This window comes from Vulpes lagopus, chromosome 2, assembly GCF_018345385.1.
Source record: "Vulpes lagopus strain Blue_001 chromosome 2, ASM1834538v1, whole genome shotgun sequence".
Lineage (NCBI taxonomy): Eukaryota > Metazoa > Chordata > Mammalia > Carnivora > Canidae > Vulpes > Vulpes lagopus.
Window position 1 is genome coordinate 59,395,981 of NC_054825.1, and position 23,529 is coordinate 59,419,509.

General features: G+C 36.7%; 1 protein-coding gene across 9 annotated transcripts in view; it reads right to left on the bottom strand.

Annotated features, from left to right (window-relative positions):
• The window catches only part of TCF12 (transcription factor 12), a 383,835-nt gene that overhangs the window by 76,578 nt on the left and 283,728 nt on the right, over window positions 1-23,529 (bottom strand). For all 9 annotated transcript variants that reach the window (XM_041743077.1, XM_041743075.1, XM_041743079.1 and 6 more), the window contains 2 exons: window positions 17,009-17,144; window positions 12,476-12,528 (listed from right to left, as the gene is read on the bottom strand). In XM_041743077.1, the coding sequence (XP_041599011.1) occupies window positions 12,476-12,528; window positions 17,009-17,144 (189 nt within the window). The remainder of the gene's footprint in view (window positions 1-12,475; window positions 12,529-17,008; window positions 17,145-23,529) is intronic.

Below are 23,529 nucleotides of genomic sequence, written 5' to 3' on the forward strand. Positions count from 1 at the left end.
GAACAAATTATTTTAAGATTTGTGTGGAATCAGAAAAGACCCCGAATAGCCAGGGGAATTTTAAAAAAGAAAACCTTAGCTGGGGGCATCACAATGCCAGATTTCAGGTTGTATTACAAAGCTGTGGTCATCAAGACAGTGTGGTACTGGCACAAAAACAGACACATAGATCAATGGAACAGAATAGAGAACCCAGAAGTGGACCCTGAAATGTACGGCCATCTAATATTCGATAAAGGAGGAAAGAATATCCATTGGAAGAAAGACAGTCTCTTCAATAAATGGTGCTGGGAAAATTGGACATCCACATGCAGAAGAATGAAACTGGACCACTCTCTTTCACCATACACAAAGATAAACTCAAAATGGATGAGAGATCTAAATGTGAGACAAGATTCCATCAAAATCCTAGAGGAGAACACAGGCAACACCCTTTTTGAACTTGGCCACAGTAACTTCTTGCAAGATACATCCACGAAGGCAAAAGAAACAAAAGCAAAAATGAACTATTGGGACTTCATCAAGATAAGAAGCTTTTGCACAGCAAAGGATACAGTCAACAAAACTAAAAGACAACCTACAGAATGGGAGAAGATATTTGCAAATGACATATCAGATAAAGGGCTAGTTTCCAAAATCTATAAAGAACTTATTAAACTCAACACCAAAGAAACAAACAATCCAATCATGAAATGGGCAAAAGACATGAAGAGAAATCTCACAGAGGAAGACATGGACATGGCCAACATGCACATGAGAAAATGCTCTGCATCACTTGCCATCAGGGAAATACAAATCAAAACCACAATGAGATACCACCTCACACCAGTGAGAATGGGGAAAATTAACAAGGCAGGAAACAACAAATGTTGGAGAGGATGCGGAGAAAAGGGAACCCTCTTACACTGTTGGTGGGAATGTGAACTGGTGCAGCCACTCTGGAAAACTGTGTGGAGGTTCCTCAAAGAGTTAAAAATAGACCTGCCCTACGACCCAGCAATTTCACTGTTGGGGATTTACCCCAAAGATTCAGATGCAATGAAACGTCGGGACACCTGCACCCCGATGTTTCTATCAGCAATGGCCACAATAGCCAAACTGTGGAAGGAGCCTCGGTGTCCATCGAAAGATGAATGGATAAAGAAGATGTGGTTTATGTATACAATGGAATATTACTCAGCAATTAGAAACGACAAATACCCACCATTTGCTTCAACGTGGATGGAACTGGAGGGTATTATGCTGAGTGAAATAAGTCAATCGGAGAAGGACAAACAGTGTATGTTCTCATTCATTTGGGGAATATGAATAATAGTGAAAGGGAATATAAAGGAAGGGAAAAGAAATGTTGGGAAATATCAGGAAGGGAGACAGAACATAAAGACTCCTAACTCGGGGAAACGAACTAGGGGTGGTGGAAGGGGAGGAGGGCGGGTGTTGGAGGGGAATGGGTGACGGGCACTGAGGTGGACACTTGACGGGATGAGCACTGGGTGTTTTTCTGTATGTTGGTAAATTAAACACCAATAAAAGTTAATTAAAAAAAAAAAAAAAAAAAAAAAAAAAAAAAAAAAGATTTTACTTGGGGGATCCCTGGATGGCTCAGCTGAGTTTTAAAATATATAAATATCTTTGGTGATGTAAAAAAGAAATAATATCGTTATATAATTTAAAAAATTATGAAGCGCAAGTCGGAAAAGTTGTTAAAAGCTTTATTACTTTTTAATTATTATTAATACTAGCCATCATAAAGCTAAAAAGGGAACTAAATAAGCCATAAATATTCACTTAATTTTACAAAAATTAATATTGAAAAAATGATTTTTCTAGTCCTGGAAGATTCTCTTAAGTTTCACATGAAGCTTTTATGTTTAGAGAGTGCTCATGTTTCAACAGAATTTGTTTCACAATCACATTTGGGTTGGAATTCCTTCCCAAGCTGTTAGGAACAACTTTTTAGCTTTGCATTCTATGAGAAAGTTGGACCAGGATAAAAGATGATGACTGAGTATGCACATATGTAAGTTTAAGTAAAAAATTATAGTATGGCTGTTTATATAAAAATCAAATTATTTAAGCACTTTACGCCCAATTGTTTCAAATAATCATTTACTAATATGTATATATATTCATAGCCTTACTTTTGATATAATACATTCTCTGGCATACTATCACCTAATGTGACATTTAAATCTAGAAAAAAAAATCTAGAAAAATTATGACCCCATACCACCCACTTTATAACACTGAGGCTTTTCCACTATCACAGAGTAAGATAAATTATAGTCCTGGAAAGTTTCTGTTAATACACTAAACTCTATCCCAGTGCCCTAGAGTCTAAAGGAAATGAAGAGACTAATGAATATCAGGTAATGAATCTAAAAAGTCCACAAAAAAACCAGGGAACAGGCCCCCAAAATATTTAATTTTATTTAATTTTGTTTCACTTTGGGTCTTTTTCACAGGAACTACATTGTGGGGAGTAAGAATGCAGCTGCTTAAACATATAACTTGCTTAAGTTAAGTCTAACACAGAGGTTGGCAAATTATGGCTGTAAGCCAAATGTGGCCCACCACTTGATTTTACAAATAAAATTTTACTGGAACACAGCCATGTCCATTCATTTAAGTATCATCTGTGGCTTCTTTCATGCTCTAGTAGCAAAGTTGAACAGTTGTTATAGAGATTATCTGGCCCACAAAGCCAAACGTATCTACTGTATAACCCTTTACACAAAAAATTTGCTGACTCCTGGTCAAGCACATTGAGGAAGAGTAGAAATAATAGGCTATTCACAAAAAGGTAAGCAGGTTCTAGCAAATTTTCCAAAAACATAATTTCTAGGACCAAATTATTTTTGAACACCAGTAAAATGTTGGCATATTATAGATATGTTGAGTTATGTATTAAAATAATTATAGATGGATGTTCTTGGGTAGCTCAATAGGTTAAGTGTCGGGACTCTTGATTTCAGCTCAAGTCATGATCTCAGGGTTCTCAGATCAAGCCTTGCATTGGGCTCTGTGCTCAGGACAGAGTCTGGTTGTCCCTCTCCTTCTGCTCCTCCACACCCCCCTCAAATAAATAAAATCTTAAAATAAAATAAAATAATTACAGATGATAAAAAACCAAAACTTTAAATGGTCAACACATTAAAATTTGTTTAAAATCTATTAAAAAAATAAAACATGGGAGAAATTAAAAGCTATCTTTGGACTAACAGTGTTTAAAATGCATAAAAGTCTAACTGGATTTATCTATTTAGCATACATTATAGTCCTTGAAATTAGGTACAATAAAAGTACAATACATGATTTTTCAAAGTAAAATCACTACTAGTTAAAACAAAGGGAGTGGGCAGCCCTGGTGGCTCAGCGGTTTAGCGCCACCTACAGCCCAGGGCCTGATCCTGGAGACCCGGGATCGAATCCCATGTCGGGCTCCCTGCATGGAGCCTGCTTCTCCGTCTACCTGTGTCTCTGCCTCTCTCTCTCTCTTCTCTCTATGTATTCTCACGAATAAATAAATAAAATCTTTAAAAAAATAAAATAAAACAAAGGGAGTATCAGAGATGGCAAATTTCATGTCAGCATATTACTTAGGATGTAACTGTCTTCCCTAACTTAGAATGAAATCCAGAGCCCCAAACATCTCCACTGATAACATTTGGAATTCTTTTTTTTTTTTTTTTAAGATTTTATTTATTTATTCATGAGAGACACACAGAGAGAGAGAGGCAGAGACACAGGCAGAGGGAGAAGCAGGCTCCATGCAGAGAGCCTGATGTGGGACTCGATCCCAGGACTCCAGGATCACACTCTGGGCCAAAGGCAGGCGCTAAACCGCTGCGCCACCCAGGGATCCACATTTGGAATTCTTAATTTATTCCTTCTTTCCTACACTTGCAAAAATAATCTTCAATTGTATTTGATTAAAATAACAACAAAAACGCTTTCATCATTCTATTGATGCTGAACACCCTGACAGTGGGCTTAAACTCTGAAAGCATTCACAAAATTCAATTACCACACATCCTTTAAAAACTATACAAGTTACACACACAAACACACATTGGGTCTTATTCTGCATCTGGTTTGTGAAGTCTTAAAGCTCTGAAATACCAGCAACTGAAGAGTTCAATAAACCTTAAAGGCAGCTCTGAAAATCAGACATTCTTTCTTTTTTAAAAAACGAGAGGTCAGAAAACAAATATCACTGTGGTTGTACAATCACATCTGGATACACAGGGCTCACTCACTGGTTACTTATCCTTCTACATTTTGACTTAAAATAAGATCAAAGGCATTACTGGCTCATCACAAAAATGAACATGTTAGGACTATGGATTGAAAGCCTATTATCTACTGATACAATTCTGATACTGTTCAGAACAGTGGATGCTGTCAGCATAAACAGAAGCTATTTCTTATTAATGTATGAAGAAAATCTTCCATTCAATGACCAAACTGCATGTAAGTTTGGAAGGGATTATAGAACCTTCTCTTTATATACTAAGATTTTTTCCTGCTAGTTTGACCTATAAAGTCAGAGAAAGAATTGGCCACTTTGGAAATTTTATATGACAGTGGCCTTCAAATAGAGACAGTTTATCTAACTGTCAGAAATAAGAAACTCTCTGGTACCTACAGTTACTCTGTGCCCTCTATGGTTGTCTGCCAAAGGAGCTAGGCTAATACCTATTCCAACTCATGTTCAAGAACTGGAGGGTTCACTCATAAAGTTCAGCTGAAGCTGGTGCTGTGTGTAACTACTGTTTAGTCCAGAAGCACTAGGATTCTTGCTAGTCTTGAAGGCCTCAGATAATTGTCTATAATCACTCTGTTAGCTTTCAAGTGACTTGCATAAGACACTCCTTTTGAGAGTATTCTACTTGCTGCTCATCTTGCTTGCTATTTTTGTGGATAAACTGGAGATAACAAGTCTCTCTATAGTTCTAACCCTTTACCTTTTTCTTACTGGCTTAGATCGCCAGTAATCTTTTGAATGGTAGTTTTCCAAGTCAAAATTCACACTAATTTTTAAAAAGCCATTCCTGGGCAGCCCCGGTGGTGTAGCAGTTTAGCGCCGCCTGCAGCCCAGGGTGTGATCCTGGGGACCGGGGATCGAGTCCCGCATAGGGCTCCTTGCATGGAGCCTGCTTCTCCTTCTGCCTGTGTCTCTGCCTCTGTGTGTGTGTGTGTGTGTGTGTCTCTCACGAATGGATAAATAAAGTCTTTAAAAAAAAAGAGTTTAAAAAAAATAAAAAGCCATTCCTAACAATATAAAATACCATAGGAATTTTGGGAGAAAAAAGGCATCATTTCCTAAACTCGATAGCCAATTACCAAACGAAAGGCTACGGAACTCTGCCTATCTGCAGCAATGCAAGATAAAGTGGATTCTAAGCTGCTTTGATTCAACTCAGAAGCCAGGTTCCATGGGTAAGAGCTAACTAAAATAATTTCTTCTTGATGCCTGGGCTGGTAAAATACACTTTGAGAGTTTAACTAAAAAGCAAAGATTATGTGATGAAGTGTAATAGCTTTTGTGGGGAAAATATATACAAAGGACAAAGCATAGCATAGCATTTAAGAAACATTGTGTCATCAGCCTATGTATGGAACTACAAGCCAGTTACATTCAAAACATAATGAATACATGCCACATTAAAAAAGATGTTAAAATGTGATGTTTAAAAGATTTCTGCAACTGCTACTGAAGAAGAACGAAATGAGGAAGAATTTGAGTCTAAAAAAGGCATTCTAGAATTTGTCTATGTGTTTACTTTCTGGTGATAAAAATTTTGAATGTGTCTTGCTTCTTATTTCAGAATTCAGCATCTTCTGCAGCATATAAAAAATCTATGAAAATACTCACACTAAATTAAGAGATAAAGAATAAAGAACAAAGAAACTTCTTTTCATCTGAGAAATGCTTTGGAGGAACATAAGCCTATTTAAACAGTGATTAAAATACAGGGGAGGAAATGATAATTTCCTGATAATTCAGAAAACAAAAATAAGTAGTATGTATTCTAGGGAGAATTTGATTCGAGGAATTTTCTCTCCTTTTCTGAAAATGAATGCTTTCTAAAGAACAGCTACAATTTACCACTCATGTGTCAAGCACATATATTACATATACAAGTCTAGGTAACATAAAAATTTTTTTCTTTCAGTCTATCATTTATCTCTCCTTACGTTTTCAAACTTTTGCTTGCTTTTCAGCAACATTTGGTAAAAATGAAATGCTTAAGTACTTTAAATTTCAGGTTACAGTGGTAGGAACTAGAAAAGATAACCTTTATCGAGTATCTATTATATGCTAGGCACACATTAGGCACAGGACACCTGCACACTAACATTTGAGACAGGCATTATTATCTCCTTTTACAAATAGAAACGGTGTTCAGAAAACTTAAAAGCAAGTTCTCAAAGGTTGTAAAATCAAAAGCAGCTAATGTCAGATAAAATCCATCATCTGCTGGACTGGAAACAGAAAGTCTTTGCTTTTCTACATCATCCCTTCAGATAGTGATAGGTTCTTAAGAGAACAAAGCCAATTAAAAATAAATTTGATCAACAAAAACATAATTGACACAATAAACTATGGCTTAAATTTAATATACTAAACAGGATGTTTGATGAGTAAACCAAGATATATAACATGCTTTAACATTCAAAATAAACAAAATAAGCAGAAAACAGTCTTTGATATTAAATTAGGTTGTAATCTTGGCTGTATTATCGTAATATCTCTGAGTTTTAATTTCCTCATTTGTAAGAAGAGAGTATTAGTTATCTTAAAGAAGGTGTTACAAAGATTAAAGATTAAGATAATACAGATCATGGTTAACTGGAATCCTCATACATGTAAGTCCTGCACCTCTAACAGAGTGACACTAAGGCTGTAAAGGATGCACAGTATACAGAACACAGTTCAAATGCTTTCCCCCCCAAAAAAAATTACTAGGAAAAACCTACAATTACCCCCAATTCCCATCCAGTGCTTCAAAATTTTCCTTAAACGTTGTATCTTTACAACGTTGTATCAGTATAGATCTGATACAGACGAAAAACAACCGATGTACATACAAGGACAAAGACTAAAGTTAGGGGCTGGAGAAGGGGAAAGGAAGCTCAGGAATCCTAAAAAAGGAGGAAAATATCCCAAAGTCTAAGTACCAGGCCTTCTTAAAGTCTCCCTGATAAGCCTTAACAATTGCAAATGCCTCCTATTATTAATCAGCCAGGATACTTTAGGACTTTATCCAGGGTAGACTGTTGTGACAGTTTATATCCTTTTTTTTTTTTTTTTTTTTTAAGATTTTGCTTATTTATTCATGAGAGAGAGAGAGAGAAGCAGAGACACAGGCAGAGGGAGAAGCAGGTTCCATGCAGGGAGCCCGATGTTGCGGGACTTGATCCCGGGTCCCCAGGATCACGCCCTGGGCCAAAGGCAGCACTAAACTGCTGAGCCATCCCAGCTGGGCTGCCCAGCTTTTCATATCTTTTCATATCTGGACTGATTTTATTTTATTTTATTTATTTTTTTAATTTTTTTTTTTTTTTAATTTATGATAGTCACAGAAAGAGAGAGAGAGAGAGAGAGAGAGAGAGAGAGAGGCACCACCTTTTCATATCTGGACTGATTTTATTTTATTTAATTTATTTTTTTAAATTTTTTTTTTTTTTTAATTTATGATAGTCACAGAAAGAGAGAGAGAGAGAGAGAGAGAGAGAGAGAGGCAGAGACATAGGCAGAGGGAGAAGCAGGCTCCATGCACCGGGAGCCCGATGTGGGATTCGATCCCGGGTCTCCAGGATCGCGCCCTGGGCCAAAGGCAGGCGCCAAACCGCTGCGCCACCCAGGGATCCCCTGGACTGATTTTATATGTTCCCCAATCATCCTCTAGAGCGGGCAAGTGAGACTTCTACAGAAAAAGTACAAAAGTTGTACTTGGCATAGGATCCAGTAATGCTGTACTTCTAAGATGTGTCCTGATCATGTGTTTATTTTTTCACTTCTATGCCTCTACCTGTCTAGTTCATCCTCCCTCTTCTCTAACAGAAAAATTGCTACTTATCTTTCTGGACACAGCTCAAATATCAACTCCTGAGGCCATTAGTACTTCAAGGTAAGGTTAGTTCTACTTATGTTTCCAGAGTGCTTGGTATACACTTTTGCTTGCCTCGCTGCAATACAATTAATTCACTGAATGCTTGTTTCTCATACTAGATGGTAAGTTCCCTGAAGGTAATGATAGTGTGTGTATATGTTAGAATTTTCTTTCTTTTTTTTGCTAAAAGATTTTATTTGTTTATTAGAGAGAGAGAGAGAGAGAGAGAGTGTGCAAGCGAGCAAATATCAGTAGGGGGAGCCGGAAAGGGAGAAGCAGGCTCTCCCATTCTTCCATGAGTAGAGAGCCAGATCAGGGCTCACTCCCAGGACCTGAGATCAAGACCTGAGCTGAAGGCAGATGCTTACCACCCAGACTGAACCACCCATGCACCCCTATGTTAGAATTTTCAATGTCATTCTAATGTTGTTGCTACTGGCCTATTTTGTCCAATATTCCAACCTAACCTAGAAAAGTAAGTGGAAACGTTAATGTGCGTAAGGACATTTTTCTTTATCAGCAGGAAGAAAGCTATGCAACTATGCTTTCTGTAATGTACTAGGCACATCAGGGTTTTTTTTTTTGGGGGGGGGATATCAGTTTTAAAACTGTAAGTACTTAGCATTTTTAGATCTGAAAAGAACTTCAGACTTTCCACTTCAAACTTCCTAAGGGCTAACTGACAAGTCCAGGGTCATATAATCAATCATTAAATAATCAGATCATTCTCTTAATCTTACTGACCATACTGCTTTAATGATGCCAACACACCCTTTACTGGGCCCTTCTTCCACAGATAGGAATTATCATTCAGTTGTAACACAGAGGAATATAGGGGCTGACGTCTGTGCTTACAATAACTAAATTTATATTATGGCTTACAAAAAGAAAAGGTCTCTAACCAGGGGTCTGTGGTCAAGTAAGTATATTATTAATGCTTTGCGTGTTAAGTAACCCTGCTTATTGTTTTTATAGCAGTATGAGTAGTACAATATTCCCCTAGCTTTTCTACTGTTTCTTTAGTAAAGGTAACATGTATTTTACAGATGATTAAAGATATTTTAGACAAGCAGTAAACTGTGAAATCTGAGATATTACTGCCAAGTTTCTAGTTTTGTTTGGGAAGTGATATTCATTTTTTTTTAATTTTTATTTATTTATGATAGTCACAGAGAGATAGAGAGAGAGGCAGAGACACAGGCAGAGGGAGAAGCAGGCTCCATGCACTGGGAGCCCGACGTGGGATTCGATCCCGGGTCTCCAGGATCGTGCCCTGGGCCAAAGGCAGGCGCCAAACCGCTGCGCCACCCAGGGATCCCGGGAAGTGATATTCAAATGATGATGAAATAAAATTTACACAGTCCATATTCACTTTTATACCTTTTCACAATTCATATTGTTAAAGGTCTATACATTACATAAATTTCAGTAAAAGCATTTCAGTAGGAAACTGTACATTTAAATTCCCATTTGCTTTATTTTATTATTTTTTTTATGAAAGATTTTATTTATTTATTCATGAGAGACACAGAGAGAGAGAGAGAGAGAGGCAGAGACACAGGCAGAGGGAGAACCAGGCTCCATGCAGGGAGCCGACATGGGACTCGATCCCAGGTCTCTAGGATCACGCCCTGAGCTGAAGGCAGATGCTAAACTGTTGAGCCACCCAGGCATCCCTCCCATTTGCTTTAGATGATGAAAGGTAAGTACCATAAGTATCCTCAGAAGTTTATTATTTTGGGAATATTTATCAAAATATCTTTAAAAAAATTTATTCATGAGAAATACAGAGAGTCAGAGGCAGAGTCATAGGCAGAGGGAGAAGCAGGCTCCTCGCTGGGAGCCCAATGCTGCACTCAATCCCAGATCTCCGGGATTACATCCTGAGCTGAAGGTAGACACTCAATCACTGAGCTGAGCTACTTAGGTGTCCCTCAGAGTATCATTTTTAAAGTTTTAAAAAAATTCCCTTTAAAAAACTTGAGATTTCAAAATCAACATAGCATTTAATCTAAAATATACTTTCAATCAATAAATGCATTTGTTCTTTATATATCCTTAAAAACATTCAATATGTTTAAATACTATTTTCAGCATGGTTTCTAAGTAGTGTATGTTTGATGCTGATATTATAGAAAACAATGAATTATATGTTTTTTTTTTAAGATTTTATTTATATATTCATGAGAGACACACAGAGAGAGGCAGAGACACAGAGGGAAGGAGAAGCAGGCTCCTTGCAGGGAGCCTGATGTGGGACTTGATCCCTGGACCTGGAATCATTCCCTGAGCCGAAGGCAGATGCTCAACCACTAGCCACCCAGGCGTCCCTTCTATTTTGTTCTGCACAAATATCTTATAAATCCCAAGGAAGGTAGTTAGTAACACAATATGTAAGTAGGCTTGGCTTATAAAATTGCCTAATGGTTCTCAAAGAAATCAAAGTTCAGAATTCAGTGCACTTCCACTTCCCTGTGGCTTGTCCTAACACATGAGATGGTACAAAGAACTACCACCAAGTAGTGAATGCTGTTATGATTAGGACTGGAAGGAATACTGGTTACACCTCCAGTGTGTATACTCTTTCCAGGCTGTTCTATTTTGCCTGTTTGTTTTAAACATGAAAAAACTACAAAACACCAAAAATAGATGGTTTCTTAAATCAGTGTCAGGCTAAGAATAAATGAGATGAATTTTTCATTTACAAATCTGATTATTTTTTTCACCTGTGTAGTCCTGCTAAATATTAATATGCAATTAAATTTTTATTACTTTCATAGAATTATGGCAATAAATTATAAGAAAACTGCACAGTTACATGTTTTAGCAGTTCTGTCAGTTTTAAATATGATTTCTGTTAATCTAGCAGAAATCATCTGTTACAGTGTTGAACCACCTACCCCTGCACAGCACACAACTGTTAAAATGTAAATTGCCCAACTATTTTTAGCTGTTGTTGAAAAAAAATTCCTGTCTTCGGGAATAATGATTTGAGGCATTGTGTTCATTTTGTTTATCAAGCAGCTATTCAGCCTCTAGTGGCCCAAGTGCTTATGCAAGCAAAAGCTTTTAAGAATGCCTGCAGCTGCAATCCAACCTTCCAGGTAGGCTGCAGGTTCAGAGCACAGCTGCCCTAGGCTGCATAAAACTCCAATCCATCTGGAACTGAGTTTCAAAGAGGATTTCAAATTTGAGTTTTCATGTATCACACGGAAGAGAAGGCAGGGGAAGAACACAGGAAAGAAGGAAGGCAAACAACCAAAAAGATGATATCTCTACTTCAGACTTAATAAAAAATAAAAAGCTCAGACCCATGCTGCTCCTTCTAGATTACTACTTGCCAAGCCGGATATTCCATTCAGTGTATACTTCGATGAGCTCTGACTCATCCAGCAGCACCTGCGCCCATGTGTTAAGTACTGCCAAATAAAAGCCCAACATCATTTACACAACAAAGAGATGTACCCTACAAGGCATGGGGCCTCAATCCAAAAGCCCCACTTCCCGTTTGTTCTAAGCAAAGGGAAAGGGGAAAAAATTTTTTCCCTTTTCACACTGAGAGATTTTTAAAATGTAGGTGGATTTATGATGTAGGTTCATTTACAAATACTTTTACTCTTTAAAAGAATAAAGTATATTTAATAGCACAAACACCCCTACAGCATTAGATTATCATGGCCATTAATGATTGTTCACCAAACCTTTCCAACCTTCTTCATGAAAGCTCTTTATTCTCAAAGGATACATTTTTTGAGCAAAGGGGGATCAACAAACTAGTTGCTTGAAAGCTTTCCTGATGCTAGGCTGAAGTTAGGAAAGGCTTAATGAAGGCTTTAAAATCCACAAGGGCTTCACAATGAACATCTGACTCGGTGATTTATGCATATTAATAACTTCAGTCCTACTGAGGCAAGCTGAGCCGAACATGTCCTCCGAATCTTAATGTCTTTAGCTCCACTGGGATTATTACAAATGTAAATTTCTAAGATTCTCAGCTATTAATCTCTGTCTGTCCTCCTGTTCAGCAACATAATGACTAATTAAACATCAAAAGACCTGTACAGGAGATCTTCTTTGACAGCTACCGGCCTAGCCCTCTTCCCAAGAGGGGAATTCAAATGACAGGGACATGGAGTAACAGCATATGAGTAAGCTACAAATTACTGCAGAGATATCTAAAAACCTAACATTAAATGTGGATTTATCTCAATCAATGACTCCGCTGAACAGTGAACAGTTACTATGTGAAGTGTGCGTGTGCCTGCTGACACCAATCGAATATATCCTTACAGCCAGCAAATACTGAATACTTGAAATCAGTTTGTTTACCACAAAGTAAAAAAATGGGTACTTACTGAAGAAGGCAAACCAGGAGGCACCTTTCTGACTTTCTTTGCTTGCAAAGGATCTGCATACGGAAAATATATTTCATCAGCATTTATATTAGAAGAGGTCAGACTTCAAGTGAACAGGAAAGAATTTTTCCTTTTAAAGCCTATCTTGTTTTCCAATATTTAGGAATAAGCAAGGGCATATAGGGATGGGGGCTTCATCCTTCTTAACTGGTTCCTGGGCAAAACAGTTTTCCTAATGAAGTGATATATTCTGAAATACATACATGTAAGTTTAGGAAGAAGAAAGCAAATAAAGTAAAATAAAGTAACAAACCAATAAGCATGTGTGAAGAAAGGGAATTAACATTTCTTAAGTACCCATTACGTGGGAGGCTCCATACCAGGCACTTTATATCACATTTCTCACTTTCAGTTGCAGAGGGGCATTTGGTGCAACAGGTCACTCTAATAATAAAACTGCTTAAGAGATGCAAATTTAGTATCCACATCACATGAAAAACTAGGTTTAAAAATCACATTAAAAAGACTGAAAGTGAATGCTATGCTATAACTTACTATGTTAAAAATCTGAAATCAAATTTAATAAATGAAAAATTATAGCTATAATCATGTTGGAGAAACTCTACATAAACAATTAAATACAGGCACTGTCATATACAATGTCACCTTGTATTCTGTAGGAACATTTACTGTTTAGCAATGTGTGGTTAAAACCGCCAATTCAGCACTAATTATTATGGAATTTATCCGTGGATGTTTATAGTATTTACAAATAATAACTAGAGAAACTCTATTTCTTTGTAAGACATATATCATTTATTGATACAAATGAGAACATAAGTCTTTTCATAGATACTTAACCAGCTTTACTTGTTACTTTAATTTTCTTATCTGTAAAACTTAAAATTTAAAATTTGTCCATCTTATTTACTATACAAAAAAAAAAAAAAGGGTGGTAAAGTGCAGCATTCCAATCTTACACAAATAATGGATGAAATTCAGGATTTTTCAGAGGGGTCCACTTTTAAGAAGGCTGATGTAAAGTATACTATTTTACAAACTGCAAAAATGAGACTTAAACAAGCATGATATTTTCCTAGGTCATAAATTATATGCCATTGTAAGACATAGCTCTTTAATAAAGAATGAAATTCATTTTTTTAATTAGGGCTGGGCATCTTATAATTTATATTCTAGGAGGCTGCAAAGTTAAAAGAGCAACTTTATAAGTAGCATGTGGAAAAATTTTATACAATAAAAAGGGCAAAAAGCATTCATTACCATCTAAGTCTCTACGCCAAGAGGCAGCCTATACTTCCTTAAAACAAAAGTGCCAAAGATAAACAACATCTGGCACACTCTATACTTAAAAAACTTAGAAGAAAATTTTTGTGAGGCTTTTTTAGAACCCAACTCTTCACAACTAATAAATATAGTATCTTTTGAAAAAAAGCCACACTCTATTAGACCAGGAGAACTGCTCCTATCAGTTTGGAGCTCATCAATCTATTTTGGATTAATTACTAGCAGACGATGTTGCTATTTAGTTTTGGGCAGTTTATACTTCCTATGTGAATAGAAATGTTTCTTTTCTTTTTTTTTAATTAGAAAGGGAGAGGGGCAAGGGAAAAGGAGAGAGAATTTTAAGCAGGCTCCATGCCCTGTGAGGAGCATGACACAGGGCTCAATTTTACAACCCTGAGATCATGACCTGTACTGCAATCAGGAGTTAGCTGCTTAACTGACTGAACCACTTTTATATTTTTATCTCATCATTTGGCTGCCACTACACAATTACATACATAATGTTGTATTCAAAATCATTAATTGAGATTCATAGTTCACTTTTGAGGGGTTGCAAAATCTAATAGTTAAGAGAGTAAGCTGGCTGGATTCAAATTTCAGCTCCTAATTTCAGCAGTTCCAAATAACAGCAGCTATGTGAACATGGGCAAGTTACTTTTAACCTCTTTGAGCTTCCGTTACCTAAGATGTAAAAAGGGGTTAATACCTCTTAGAGTTATTGAAATAAAGATAATACATGAAAAATGTTCGGGGCAGTGCCTGACAGAGAGTGACAATAAATCTAGCCATTATTACTATGCTTATATTAAATTCTGTGGCAAAATATTATAGATAGCTTGATACTGTTTTGTAGAATGCTGATTTCATGAAGTATCTAAGCAGCTTAAGATACTGAGGTAGGTATAGATAATCTCCAAAGTCCTTTCGACTGAGATTTTATGAATAACTGCAATGCCAAGGAAGAGTGGCTGACTGAGAAATAACAATGAAGAATGGAATAATAGGGGCACTTGAGGCTCAGTCAGTTAGGCATCTGCCTTTGGTTCAGGTCATGATCTCAGGGTCCTGAGATCCAGCCCTGTGTTGGGCTCCCTGGTGGGGAGGAAACCTTTTTCTCCCTCTCCCACTCCCCTTGCTTGTGTTCTCTCTCTGCCAAATAAATAAATTAAATCTTAAAAAAAAAAAAGAGAGAATGGAATAATAATCTACTAAGTGGTATTCTTATAGGAAATGAGTAGGCTTGCCTGGGTACCAAGCCTTGGCTAAGTTGCTTAGCTTCCTCAGTCTTGATTCCTCATCTGTAACAGGAGGTTAATATTACAACATCACAAAATTTTTGTGAAGATATATACTTGGCATGGAGGAGATAACAGTATCTATCACTATCATAATCAAAATGAAAATGAAGAAAATATAAGTTTTAATTTCTGGAAAACTTGAGTTTTTATACCCCCACCCCGATTCCTAGTGAATCAACAGTTTATTTTCTCCCTGAACTTTTAGTAATAGTATATTGGTCCATATTAGCATCTTATGTCATAGTATGTGCTCACATAGATACTAACAACATATTTCTCTAGGGTAAACTGATACATCTAGCCTCAAATGAATGTTCCTACTCTAATTCATGTGGTGGGAAATAAAGGTGAAGATGGAGAAAAGATGCTTTACAATTTATCATTTCTTTCTTTTTAAAATTTTATTTATTTATTCATGAGAGACACAGAGAGAGGCAGAGACATAGGCAGAGGGAGAAGCAAGCTCCCTGTGGGGAGCCTGATGTGGGACTGGATCCCAGGACCCCAGGATCATGCCCTGATCCAAATACAGACGTTCAACCACTGAGCCATCCAGGTGCCCACAATTTAACATTTAATATTAAACAGTATACTGTTCTAAACCATCTGGGCTTACTTTATTACACATACTAAGTAACCTATAATGCTGAGAGGCGGGTACATCTAGTTAGAGCTCTCTATGCCAAACATGACCATCATTGCCCTTTTCTATACTCAAGCATACTCTAGGCCCAGGGATGAGGGCTACTTCACAAAAATCTACGTGTGACAGAAGGTAGATCTATAAATTGGAGGCAGTCAACAAATATTTGTGGAATAGATAATTATGACATACTTTCTTTTAGTGGGCTATATTTATTTCAGAAACCGGCCTACCCTTGGTATAGACATCCTGTACCACTTCAATTTTCTTGTGTAAAGAATTCCTTGTTAGGGATCACCAAAAACTCTCACATTTAAATATTGTTGGATAAGGTGCCAGTGTGTACACCTGAGGCTTGCTGTAAGCAGCAATACAAAACAGACTAGCCTGGCGAGGCTATGTATAAGGCATAAATGAAGAAAGCTAAGGAAAATGAGGGCTCAAAACTTAATAGATACTGAATTTCTTTTTGAGGTGATGCTTTGGAACGAGAACAGAGATGATGGCTGCACAGCGTTGTGAATATATGAAATATCACTGAATTGCACATTTTAATATGATTGATTGGGATCCCTGGGTGGCGCAGTGGTTTGGCGCTTGCCTTTGGCCCAGGGCGCGATCCTGGAGACCCGGGATCGAATCCCACATCAGGCTCCCGGTGCATGGAGCCTGCTTCTCCCTCTGCCTGTGTCTCTGCCTCTCTCTCTCTCTCTCTCTCTGTGACTATCATAAATAAATAAAAATTAAAAAAAAATTTAATATGATTGATTTTACCTCAAATTTTTTAAAAATGGGGCGTAGAAGAACAAGTATACAAAGAACACTGGACAGGGAGTCAGAAAATCTTAAATTTTATCTTCGGTAAACCATCTACTAATTATAAGAATGTGTCCTCTTGATCCTCATTTTATGTTAAATCTAGTATTACATCTACTGACCAGCAGGGCTGTTGGACCAACAAGATGAGAAAGTATATAAAACCACATTGTAAACTGTTTAGCATTATATCAATCTTAGTAAAAAATAAGGTGTGAATATTACCACATGCTATTTTTATTATAATAGGAAAAATTAGTCCCATTTTCCACTATTTAGTTCCTCTTATGGTGACCAAACAAGACTATTAAAGTGATTGTTTATCAAATATCTGATACATTTTTATGCAAATAAGCTCTAATATCAATATCATACATAAGAAACCAAATTTCTACTAAATAAGAGTGTAGCCAGAAGACTAAGAGGTTAAAAAAAAATCTGGAAGATAGGTTTGTTGTACAACACACTTACCAAGTGCTGCAGAGTCATGGAGTGGTCTTCTCCTGGAACTTGTGGCAGAGAATGAGTAGTATGGTGTTCCAGGTTTTCCTGAAGAAGACAGCTGTGCGGGGCTTCCAAGCCCTAAATCTTGTCTCAGGAGACTAGACTATAAAACAGAGCCAAGGAAACAAGTTATCTTCCCACTGATACTAATCCAAACCTGAAAATATCATCACTTCTTAATCAGATAGTTATTCAGAAGATGCTAGTACCTTCAATAATGTTTTCAATTCAGATTCATATAATTTTTTGAGTTCTATTACACCATTAGTTTAAACCTACATTTTCTTTTTTCCTATCTTCACGTTGCCTGCTTTCTAGTAATTGTTCAGATCTATACAACCTTAAGGTTACAAGATACTTTAGTTACTATGTGGTTCTACCCTTTAGTCATCAAGAATATTTTCTTGATGAAAAACGGCCACCAAGTCTTTGCTTGAATGCTTTCATGACCATACAAGGCGGTCAATTCTGTTCTTTTTTCCTTTTCTTTTTTCTTTTAGGATAGCTTTATTTGGGACAGCCCTGGTGGCGCAGCGGTTTAGCACCACCTGCAGCCCGGGGTGTGATCCTGGAGACACAGGATTGAGTCCCGCGTGGACTCCCTGCATGGAGCCTGTTTCTCTCTCTGCCTGTGTCTCCGTGCCTCTCTCTCTCTATGAATAAATAAATAAAATCTTAAAAAAAAAAAAAGGATAGCTTTATTTGTTTGAAGACTGCCAATATTGTCAAGACTAGCCATTCCTGTTTTCTTCAACTGTGTCTCATGGCACGAGTTTGAAAGTAATCCTCAGCATCTCTGACATAAAACCTCTAAAACCTCTGGATTTATTATCAGTTTGTCAAAGTGTCTTGTAAAATAGAATGGATGACAATGCCCCAGATGTGGCCTGATTAGTGCAAAGTCATTTTCAACACTGCATTTAAATAACCCATTTGTGCTAGCTCATATTAAGAGGTTAGGAGTGATTACATGCTGTTACTTTTTACTGCATATGTTGCTATTAAGTCCTGGCCCTCCAACAGTTTCCTTGTGTTTTTTTGGTCCCAAGTACAACAGTTAATATTTACCTGATAAAATTTATCTTGTTATATTTTATCCATTATAATATTTCATTTCTGCCTTTTTAAGATTCTGAGTCTGTCAACCAATGCATTTGCTAGCCTTTCTAGTATTGGGGCATAAAAAATGGTATTAAAAAACCCCAAAGACATTAGGATGACAAGGCTGAGGAGATCCCTATGGTATGCTACGATAACATGAGACTTTGTCAAGTGCTTCACTGAGATCCAGAGATTCAGCAGCCCTGACCTACTAAACCAGTGACCCTAAGATAAAGCTAATGAAGTCATTTTGGCAGATTTTGGTTTTAAGTTTTCTGGCAGCTGAGGGAAAAAGACCTCAACTGGAAAGGGTGCTGGACAGTTGAGAGGATGCTCTCAGGTGAAAAGAGCTGTGATTCCTCTGATACATAGACTATCCTCCTGTTCCATATTTAATGCCTGCCATCATCATACTCTGAGTAGCTGTCCTTTGAGCTACTGATTATCACAGAGGTACTGAGAAAAAACCTCAGCTGTGGTCTGAATGAGTCAGTAGAACTTTGTAACACCAGTCACAGTCGCCCACTTCCTGCCTCCATTCTAATAATCAAGAAAAACTCTCAGTTTATCACACTACTTAATGATTTTAAGTAATTTTGGTTGTTTCACCTTAAAAAAATGAGCTAGAATTCACAAAACATACTATTAACCATTTCAAAGTTTCCAATCAGTGACATCTGGTACATTCACAATGTTATGTGACCATCATCATCTAGTTAATAGAACATTTTCATCACCTCCAAAGGAAACCCTAACCCATTAAACAGTTAACTTCCATTCTTTCCCTCCTCTAGTCTTTTTTGTTTGTTTAAAGATTTTATTTTATTATTTATTCATGAGAGACACAGAGAGAGAGAGAGAGAGAGAGAGAGAGAGAGAGAGAGGCAGAGACACAGGCAGAGGGAGAAGCAGGCTCCATGCAGGGAGCCTGATGTGGGACTCGATCCCAGGACTCCAGGATCATGTCCTGAGCTGAAGGCAGACACTAAACCACTGAGCCACCCAGGGATCCCCTCCTCTAGTCTTTACAACAATGAATCTGCTATCTCTATGAATTTACCTACTCTGAATATTTTATATAATTTGGAACCATATGTAATGACCTTTCACTTCGTATGTTTTCTGAAATACATCCATGCTGTAGTTTGTATCACTACTTCATTCCTTATTAGGGCTGAGTAATATTCCATTGCATAGATATACTACAGCTTGTTTATCCATTCATTCATTCATTGATGGGACATTTTGGTTGTTTCTAGATTTGGACTGTTGTGAATTGTGTTGCTATGAACATTTGTGTATGGGTATTTGAGTATTTGTTTTGAATTCTTTTTAAATTTTTATACACTTATGATAGTCACACAGAGAGAGAGAGAGAGGCAGAGACACAGGCAGAGGGAGAAGCAAGCTCCATGCACCGGGAGCCCGATGTGGGATTTGATCCTGGGTCTCCAGGATCATGCCCTGGGCCAAAGGCAGGCGCCAAACCGCTGCGCCACCCAGGGATCCCTGTTTTGAATTCTTTTGAGGAATACTTAGGAGAATTGCTGGGTCATGTGGTGATTCTATGTTTAACTTTTTTTTTTTTTTTAAGATTTTATTTATTCATGAGAGAGACACACAGAGAGAGAGGGGCGGGGCAGAGATGCAGGCAGAGGGAGAAGGCTCCATGCAGGGAGCCCAATGTGGGACTCGATCCCAAGACTCCAGGATCACGCCCTGGGCCAAAGGCAGGTGCTAAACCACTGAACCACCCAGGGGTCCCTATGTTTAACTTTTTAAGGAACTTCCAAACTGTTTTCGTTTTTTTTTAAATATATATTTTTTATTTTTTAAAATATTTTATTTATTCATTCATGAGACACACACACAAACACAGAGAGAGAGAGAGAGAGAGAGAGAGAGAGGCAGAGACACAGGCAGAGGGAGAAGCAGGCTCCATGCAGGGAGCCCAACGTGGGACTCGATCCTGGGTCTCCAGGATCACACCCTGGGCTGAAGGCAGCGCTAAACCGCTGAGCCACCTGGGCTTCCCTTAAGGAAATTCCAAACTGTTTTTCAATAATGGCTGTGCCCTTTTACATTCCCACCAGAAATGTATGAGGATTCTAATTATATCCTTACGAACACTTGTTACTTTAAATTTTTTTTTTTTTTAATTATAGGCATCCTTGTGGGTGTTAAGTATCTTACTGTGGTTTTGATTCACATTTCTCTAATGATTAATGATGCGGAGTATCTCTTCATGGGCTTGAAGGCCTTTTTGGTATATCTTCTTTAGAAAAATATCAATTCAAGTGCTTTGAACATTTTTGAATTGGGTTATGTTTCTACTGTTATATTTTAAGAATTTTAATACATTATGTTTTGAATACTAGACACTATCAGACATATGACTTGCCTGTCCCATTTTGTAGGCTGTCTTTTCACTTCTTAATGTTCTTGGATAAACACAAATTTTTAATTTGATGAAGTCTAATTTACTGTATATTTTTCTTTTGTTGTGCTTTTGATGTCATATCTAAGAATCTACTCCCAAAGCCAAGGTAATGAAGATTTACTCTTATATCTTCTAAGAGTATACAGTTTTGGCTCTTACCTATATCATTGATGCACTGAGTTAAGTTTTGTATATGGTAGAAGGTAGGGTCCAACTTTATTCTTTTGAATGTGGATATCCAGTTATGCTAGCACCATTTGTTGAAAAGAATAGTATCTTCTTATTCAGTGGTCTTGGCATCCTTTGTTGAAAATCAATTGCTTATGAATACTTGGGTTTATTTCTGGACTCTCAATTCTATCCCTTTTGCCTATGTGTCTGCCTTATGCCAGTTCTATACTGTAGCTTTGTAGTAAAGTTTTGATATTGAAGAGTGTGTACTCCAATTTACTCTTCTTCGATATTGTTTTGGCTATGTGGGGTTCTTTGAAATTATACATAACTTTGAGAATCAGCTTTTCCATTTCTGTAAGAAGATACTATTGGAATTTTGATAGGGATTACACTGAATCTGTAGATTGCTTTCAGTAGTATTGCTATCTTAAATATATTAAGTTTTCTGACTCCTAGAACACTGAATATTTTCCCACTTATTTAGGTCTTCTTTAATTTCTTTCAGCAATGCTCTGTAGTTTCTAGTATGTAAGTCTTACACTTTGTAGTTATATTCCTAGGTATTTTACTCTTTTGGATGCTAAATGGAGTTGGTGACTTATTTTTGGTTTGTTCATTATTAGTGTATAGAAATACAACTAGTTTTTGTGTATTGATTTTGAACTTGCAACTATGGTAAACTCATTTATTAGCTCAAATAGTTTTATTGTGGATTCTGTATATGTAAGATCACACCATCTGCAAATAGGGAAAGTTTTAATTCTTTCATTCCAATTTAGATGTCTTCATTTCTTTTTCTTGCCTAATTGCTCTGGTTAGAACTTATAGTAAAATATTCGGGGTGCCTGGGTGGCTCAGTTGGTTGAATGTCTGACTCTTAATTTTGGCATAGGTCATGATCTCAGAGTTGTGAGGTCATGCCCCATGTCATACTCCAAGCTGGGCATGGAGCCTGCTTAAGAGACTTCCTCTCTGCTCCTCCCCCACTGCTCATGTTCTCTTAAAAAAACAAAAAACAAACAGAAAAACTCGTAAAATGTTCAATGTTAAGTGGTGAAAGTAGACATCCTTGTCTTGTTCTCACTTTTTTTTTTTTTTTTTAAGTAATCTCTATGTCCAACATGGGACTCAAAGTCCTAATTCTGAGAAAAAGAGTCACATGTTCTGACTGAGATAGCCAGATGCGCACCATTTCATTCTCAATCTTAGTGGGTAAGGCTTTCATTGTTTTACCATTGAGCATGACATCAGACATAGGTTTTTCACAAATAACCTTTATCAAGTAGAAGAAGTTTCCTCCTTGTCCTAACTTGTGGTTTTATCATGAAAGGGTGTTGGATTTTTTCAGATGCTTTTTTTCTGCACTGATTAAGATGATCAGATGATTTTCTCCTTTTATTCTATTAATAAATTACAATGATCACTTCTCGTATGTTGAACTACCCTTGTACTCTTGAGATAAAACCTACTTGGTCATGCTGTATATTCCTTTTAATATGCTGCCGGATTTAGCTTGCTACTATTTTGTAAAGGATTTTTACATTAACATACAAAAAGAGAAAAAAATACATACAAAAAAGATATAGATCTGTAGCTTCCTTTTTCCTGGGATATCGGTGTCTGGTTTGTATTCAGGGTAATGCTGGCCTCACAGAATGAATGTTGGAGAAGGAATGGTGTTTAATTCTTCTTTAAATGACTCGTAGAATTCATTAGTGAAGTCATTTGTATTTAGACTTCTCTTTTTTGGAAGAGTTTTTATTACTGATTCAATCTCTTGTTTTAGCTGTTTAGATTTTCTCTTTTTCAGTCAGTTTTCAGGGTGTGTATGTTTCTAGGACTTTCTCCATTTCACCTAAGTTGTCTAATTTGTTAGCATACAATTATTCATAGCATTCCTTTATAATTTTTTTTATCTTTGTAAGGTTGGTAAGTTATATTCCCTATTTTCATTTCTATTTTAGTGATTGGACTCTCTTTTTTTTTAAGTCAATTTAGCTGAAGGTCAATTTTTGATCTTTTCAAAGAACCAACTTTTGATTTTGTTGATTCTATTGTTTTTTTCTATTCTCTATTTTAAAAAATTTCTGCTCTAATCTTTATTATTTCCTTCCTTCTGTTGGCTTTCAGTTTGGTCTGCTCTTCTTTTTTTAGGTCCTTATGGTACAAAGTTAGGCTACTGTTTTGAGATCTTTTCTGATGCAGGCATTTACAACTTTAAATTTTCCTCTGATCACAGTCTTTACTGTATATAATGTTTTGCTATACTATCTTTTCATTTTCTTTTGATATTTCAGTTTTTTAAAAAGGGCCTATTCAACAATGCTGGAGCACATATGAAGTAATCAATGTATTAAACCAAAGATCATTATATCTTTTAGAAATGCTTATGATCATGAAAACTCATACTCATCAAAAGGTAAATTATTTTTTGAACAGAGTTGGTATCTTCCTTTATAAAGGAGAAAAGTGAGGAAAAGATGATTTCATGATTTCAAACACGAGTCTATATATATATATATAGATATAGATATAGATATGGATATATAGATATAAAAACTACACAGTACCAATTATTTAGTGTTTACTGCACAAATTCCAACAGATATGAAGTTCATCAGGTTGGAAAATGAAGGTGTGATTATTAGACACAAAGGAGAAGCAGTCCCCTTTAAGATAATAGTCTCCAGAAGAAATGTCAAAATTGAGAAAATATACGTAACACATATATTATTTCTATAACAAACCATTAGCATGGAATCTCCTGATTTTG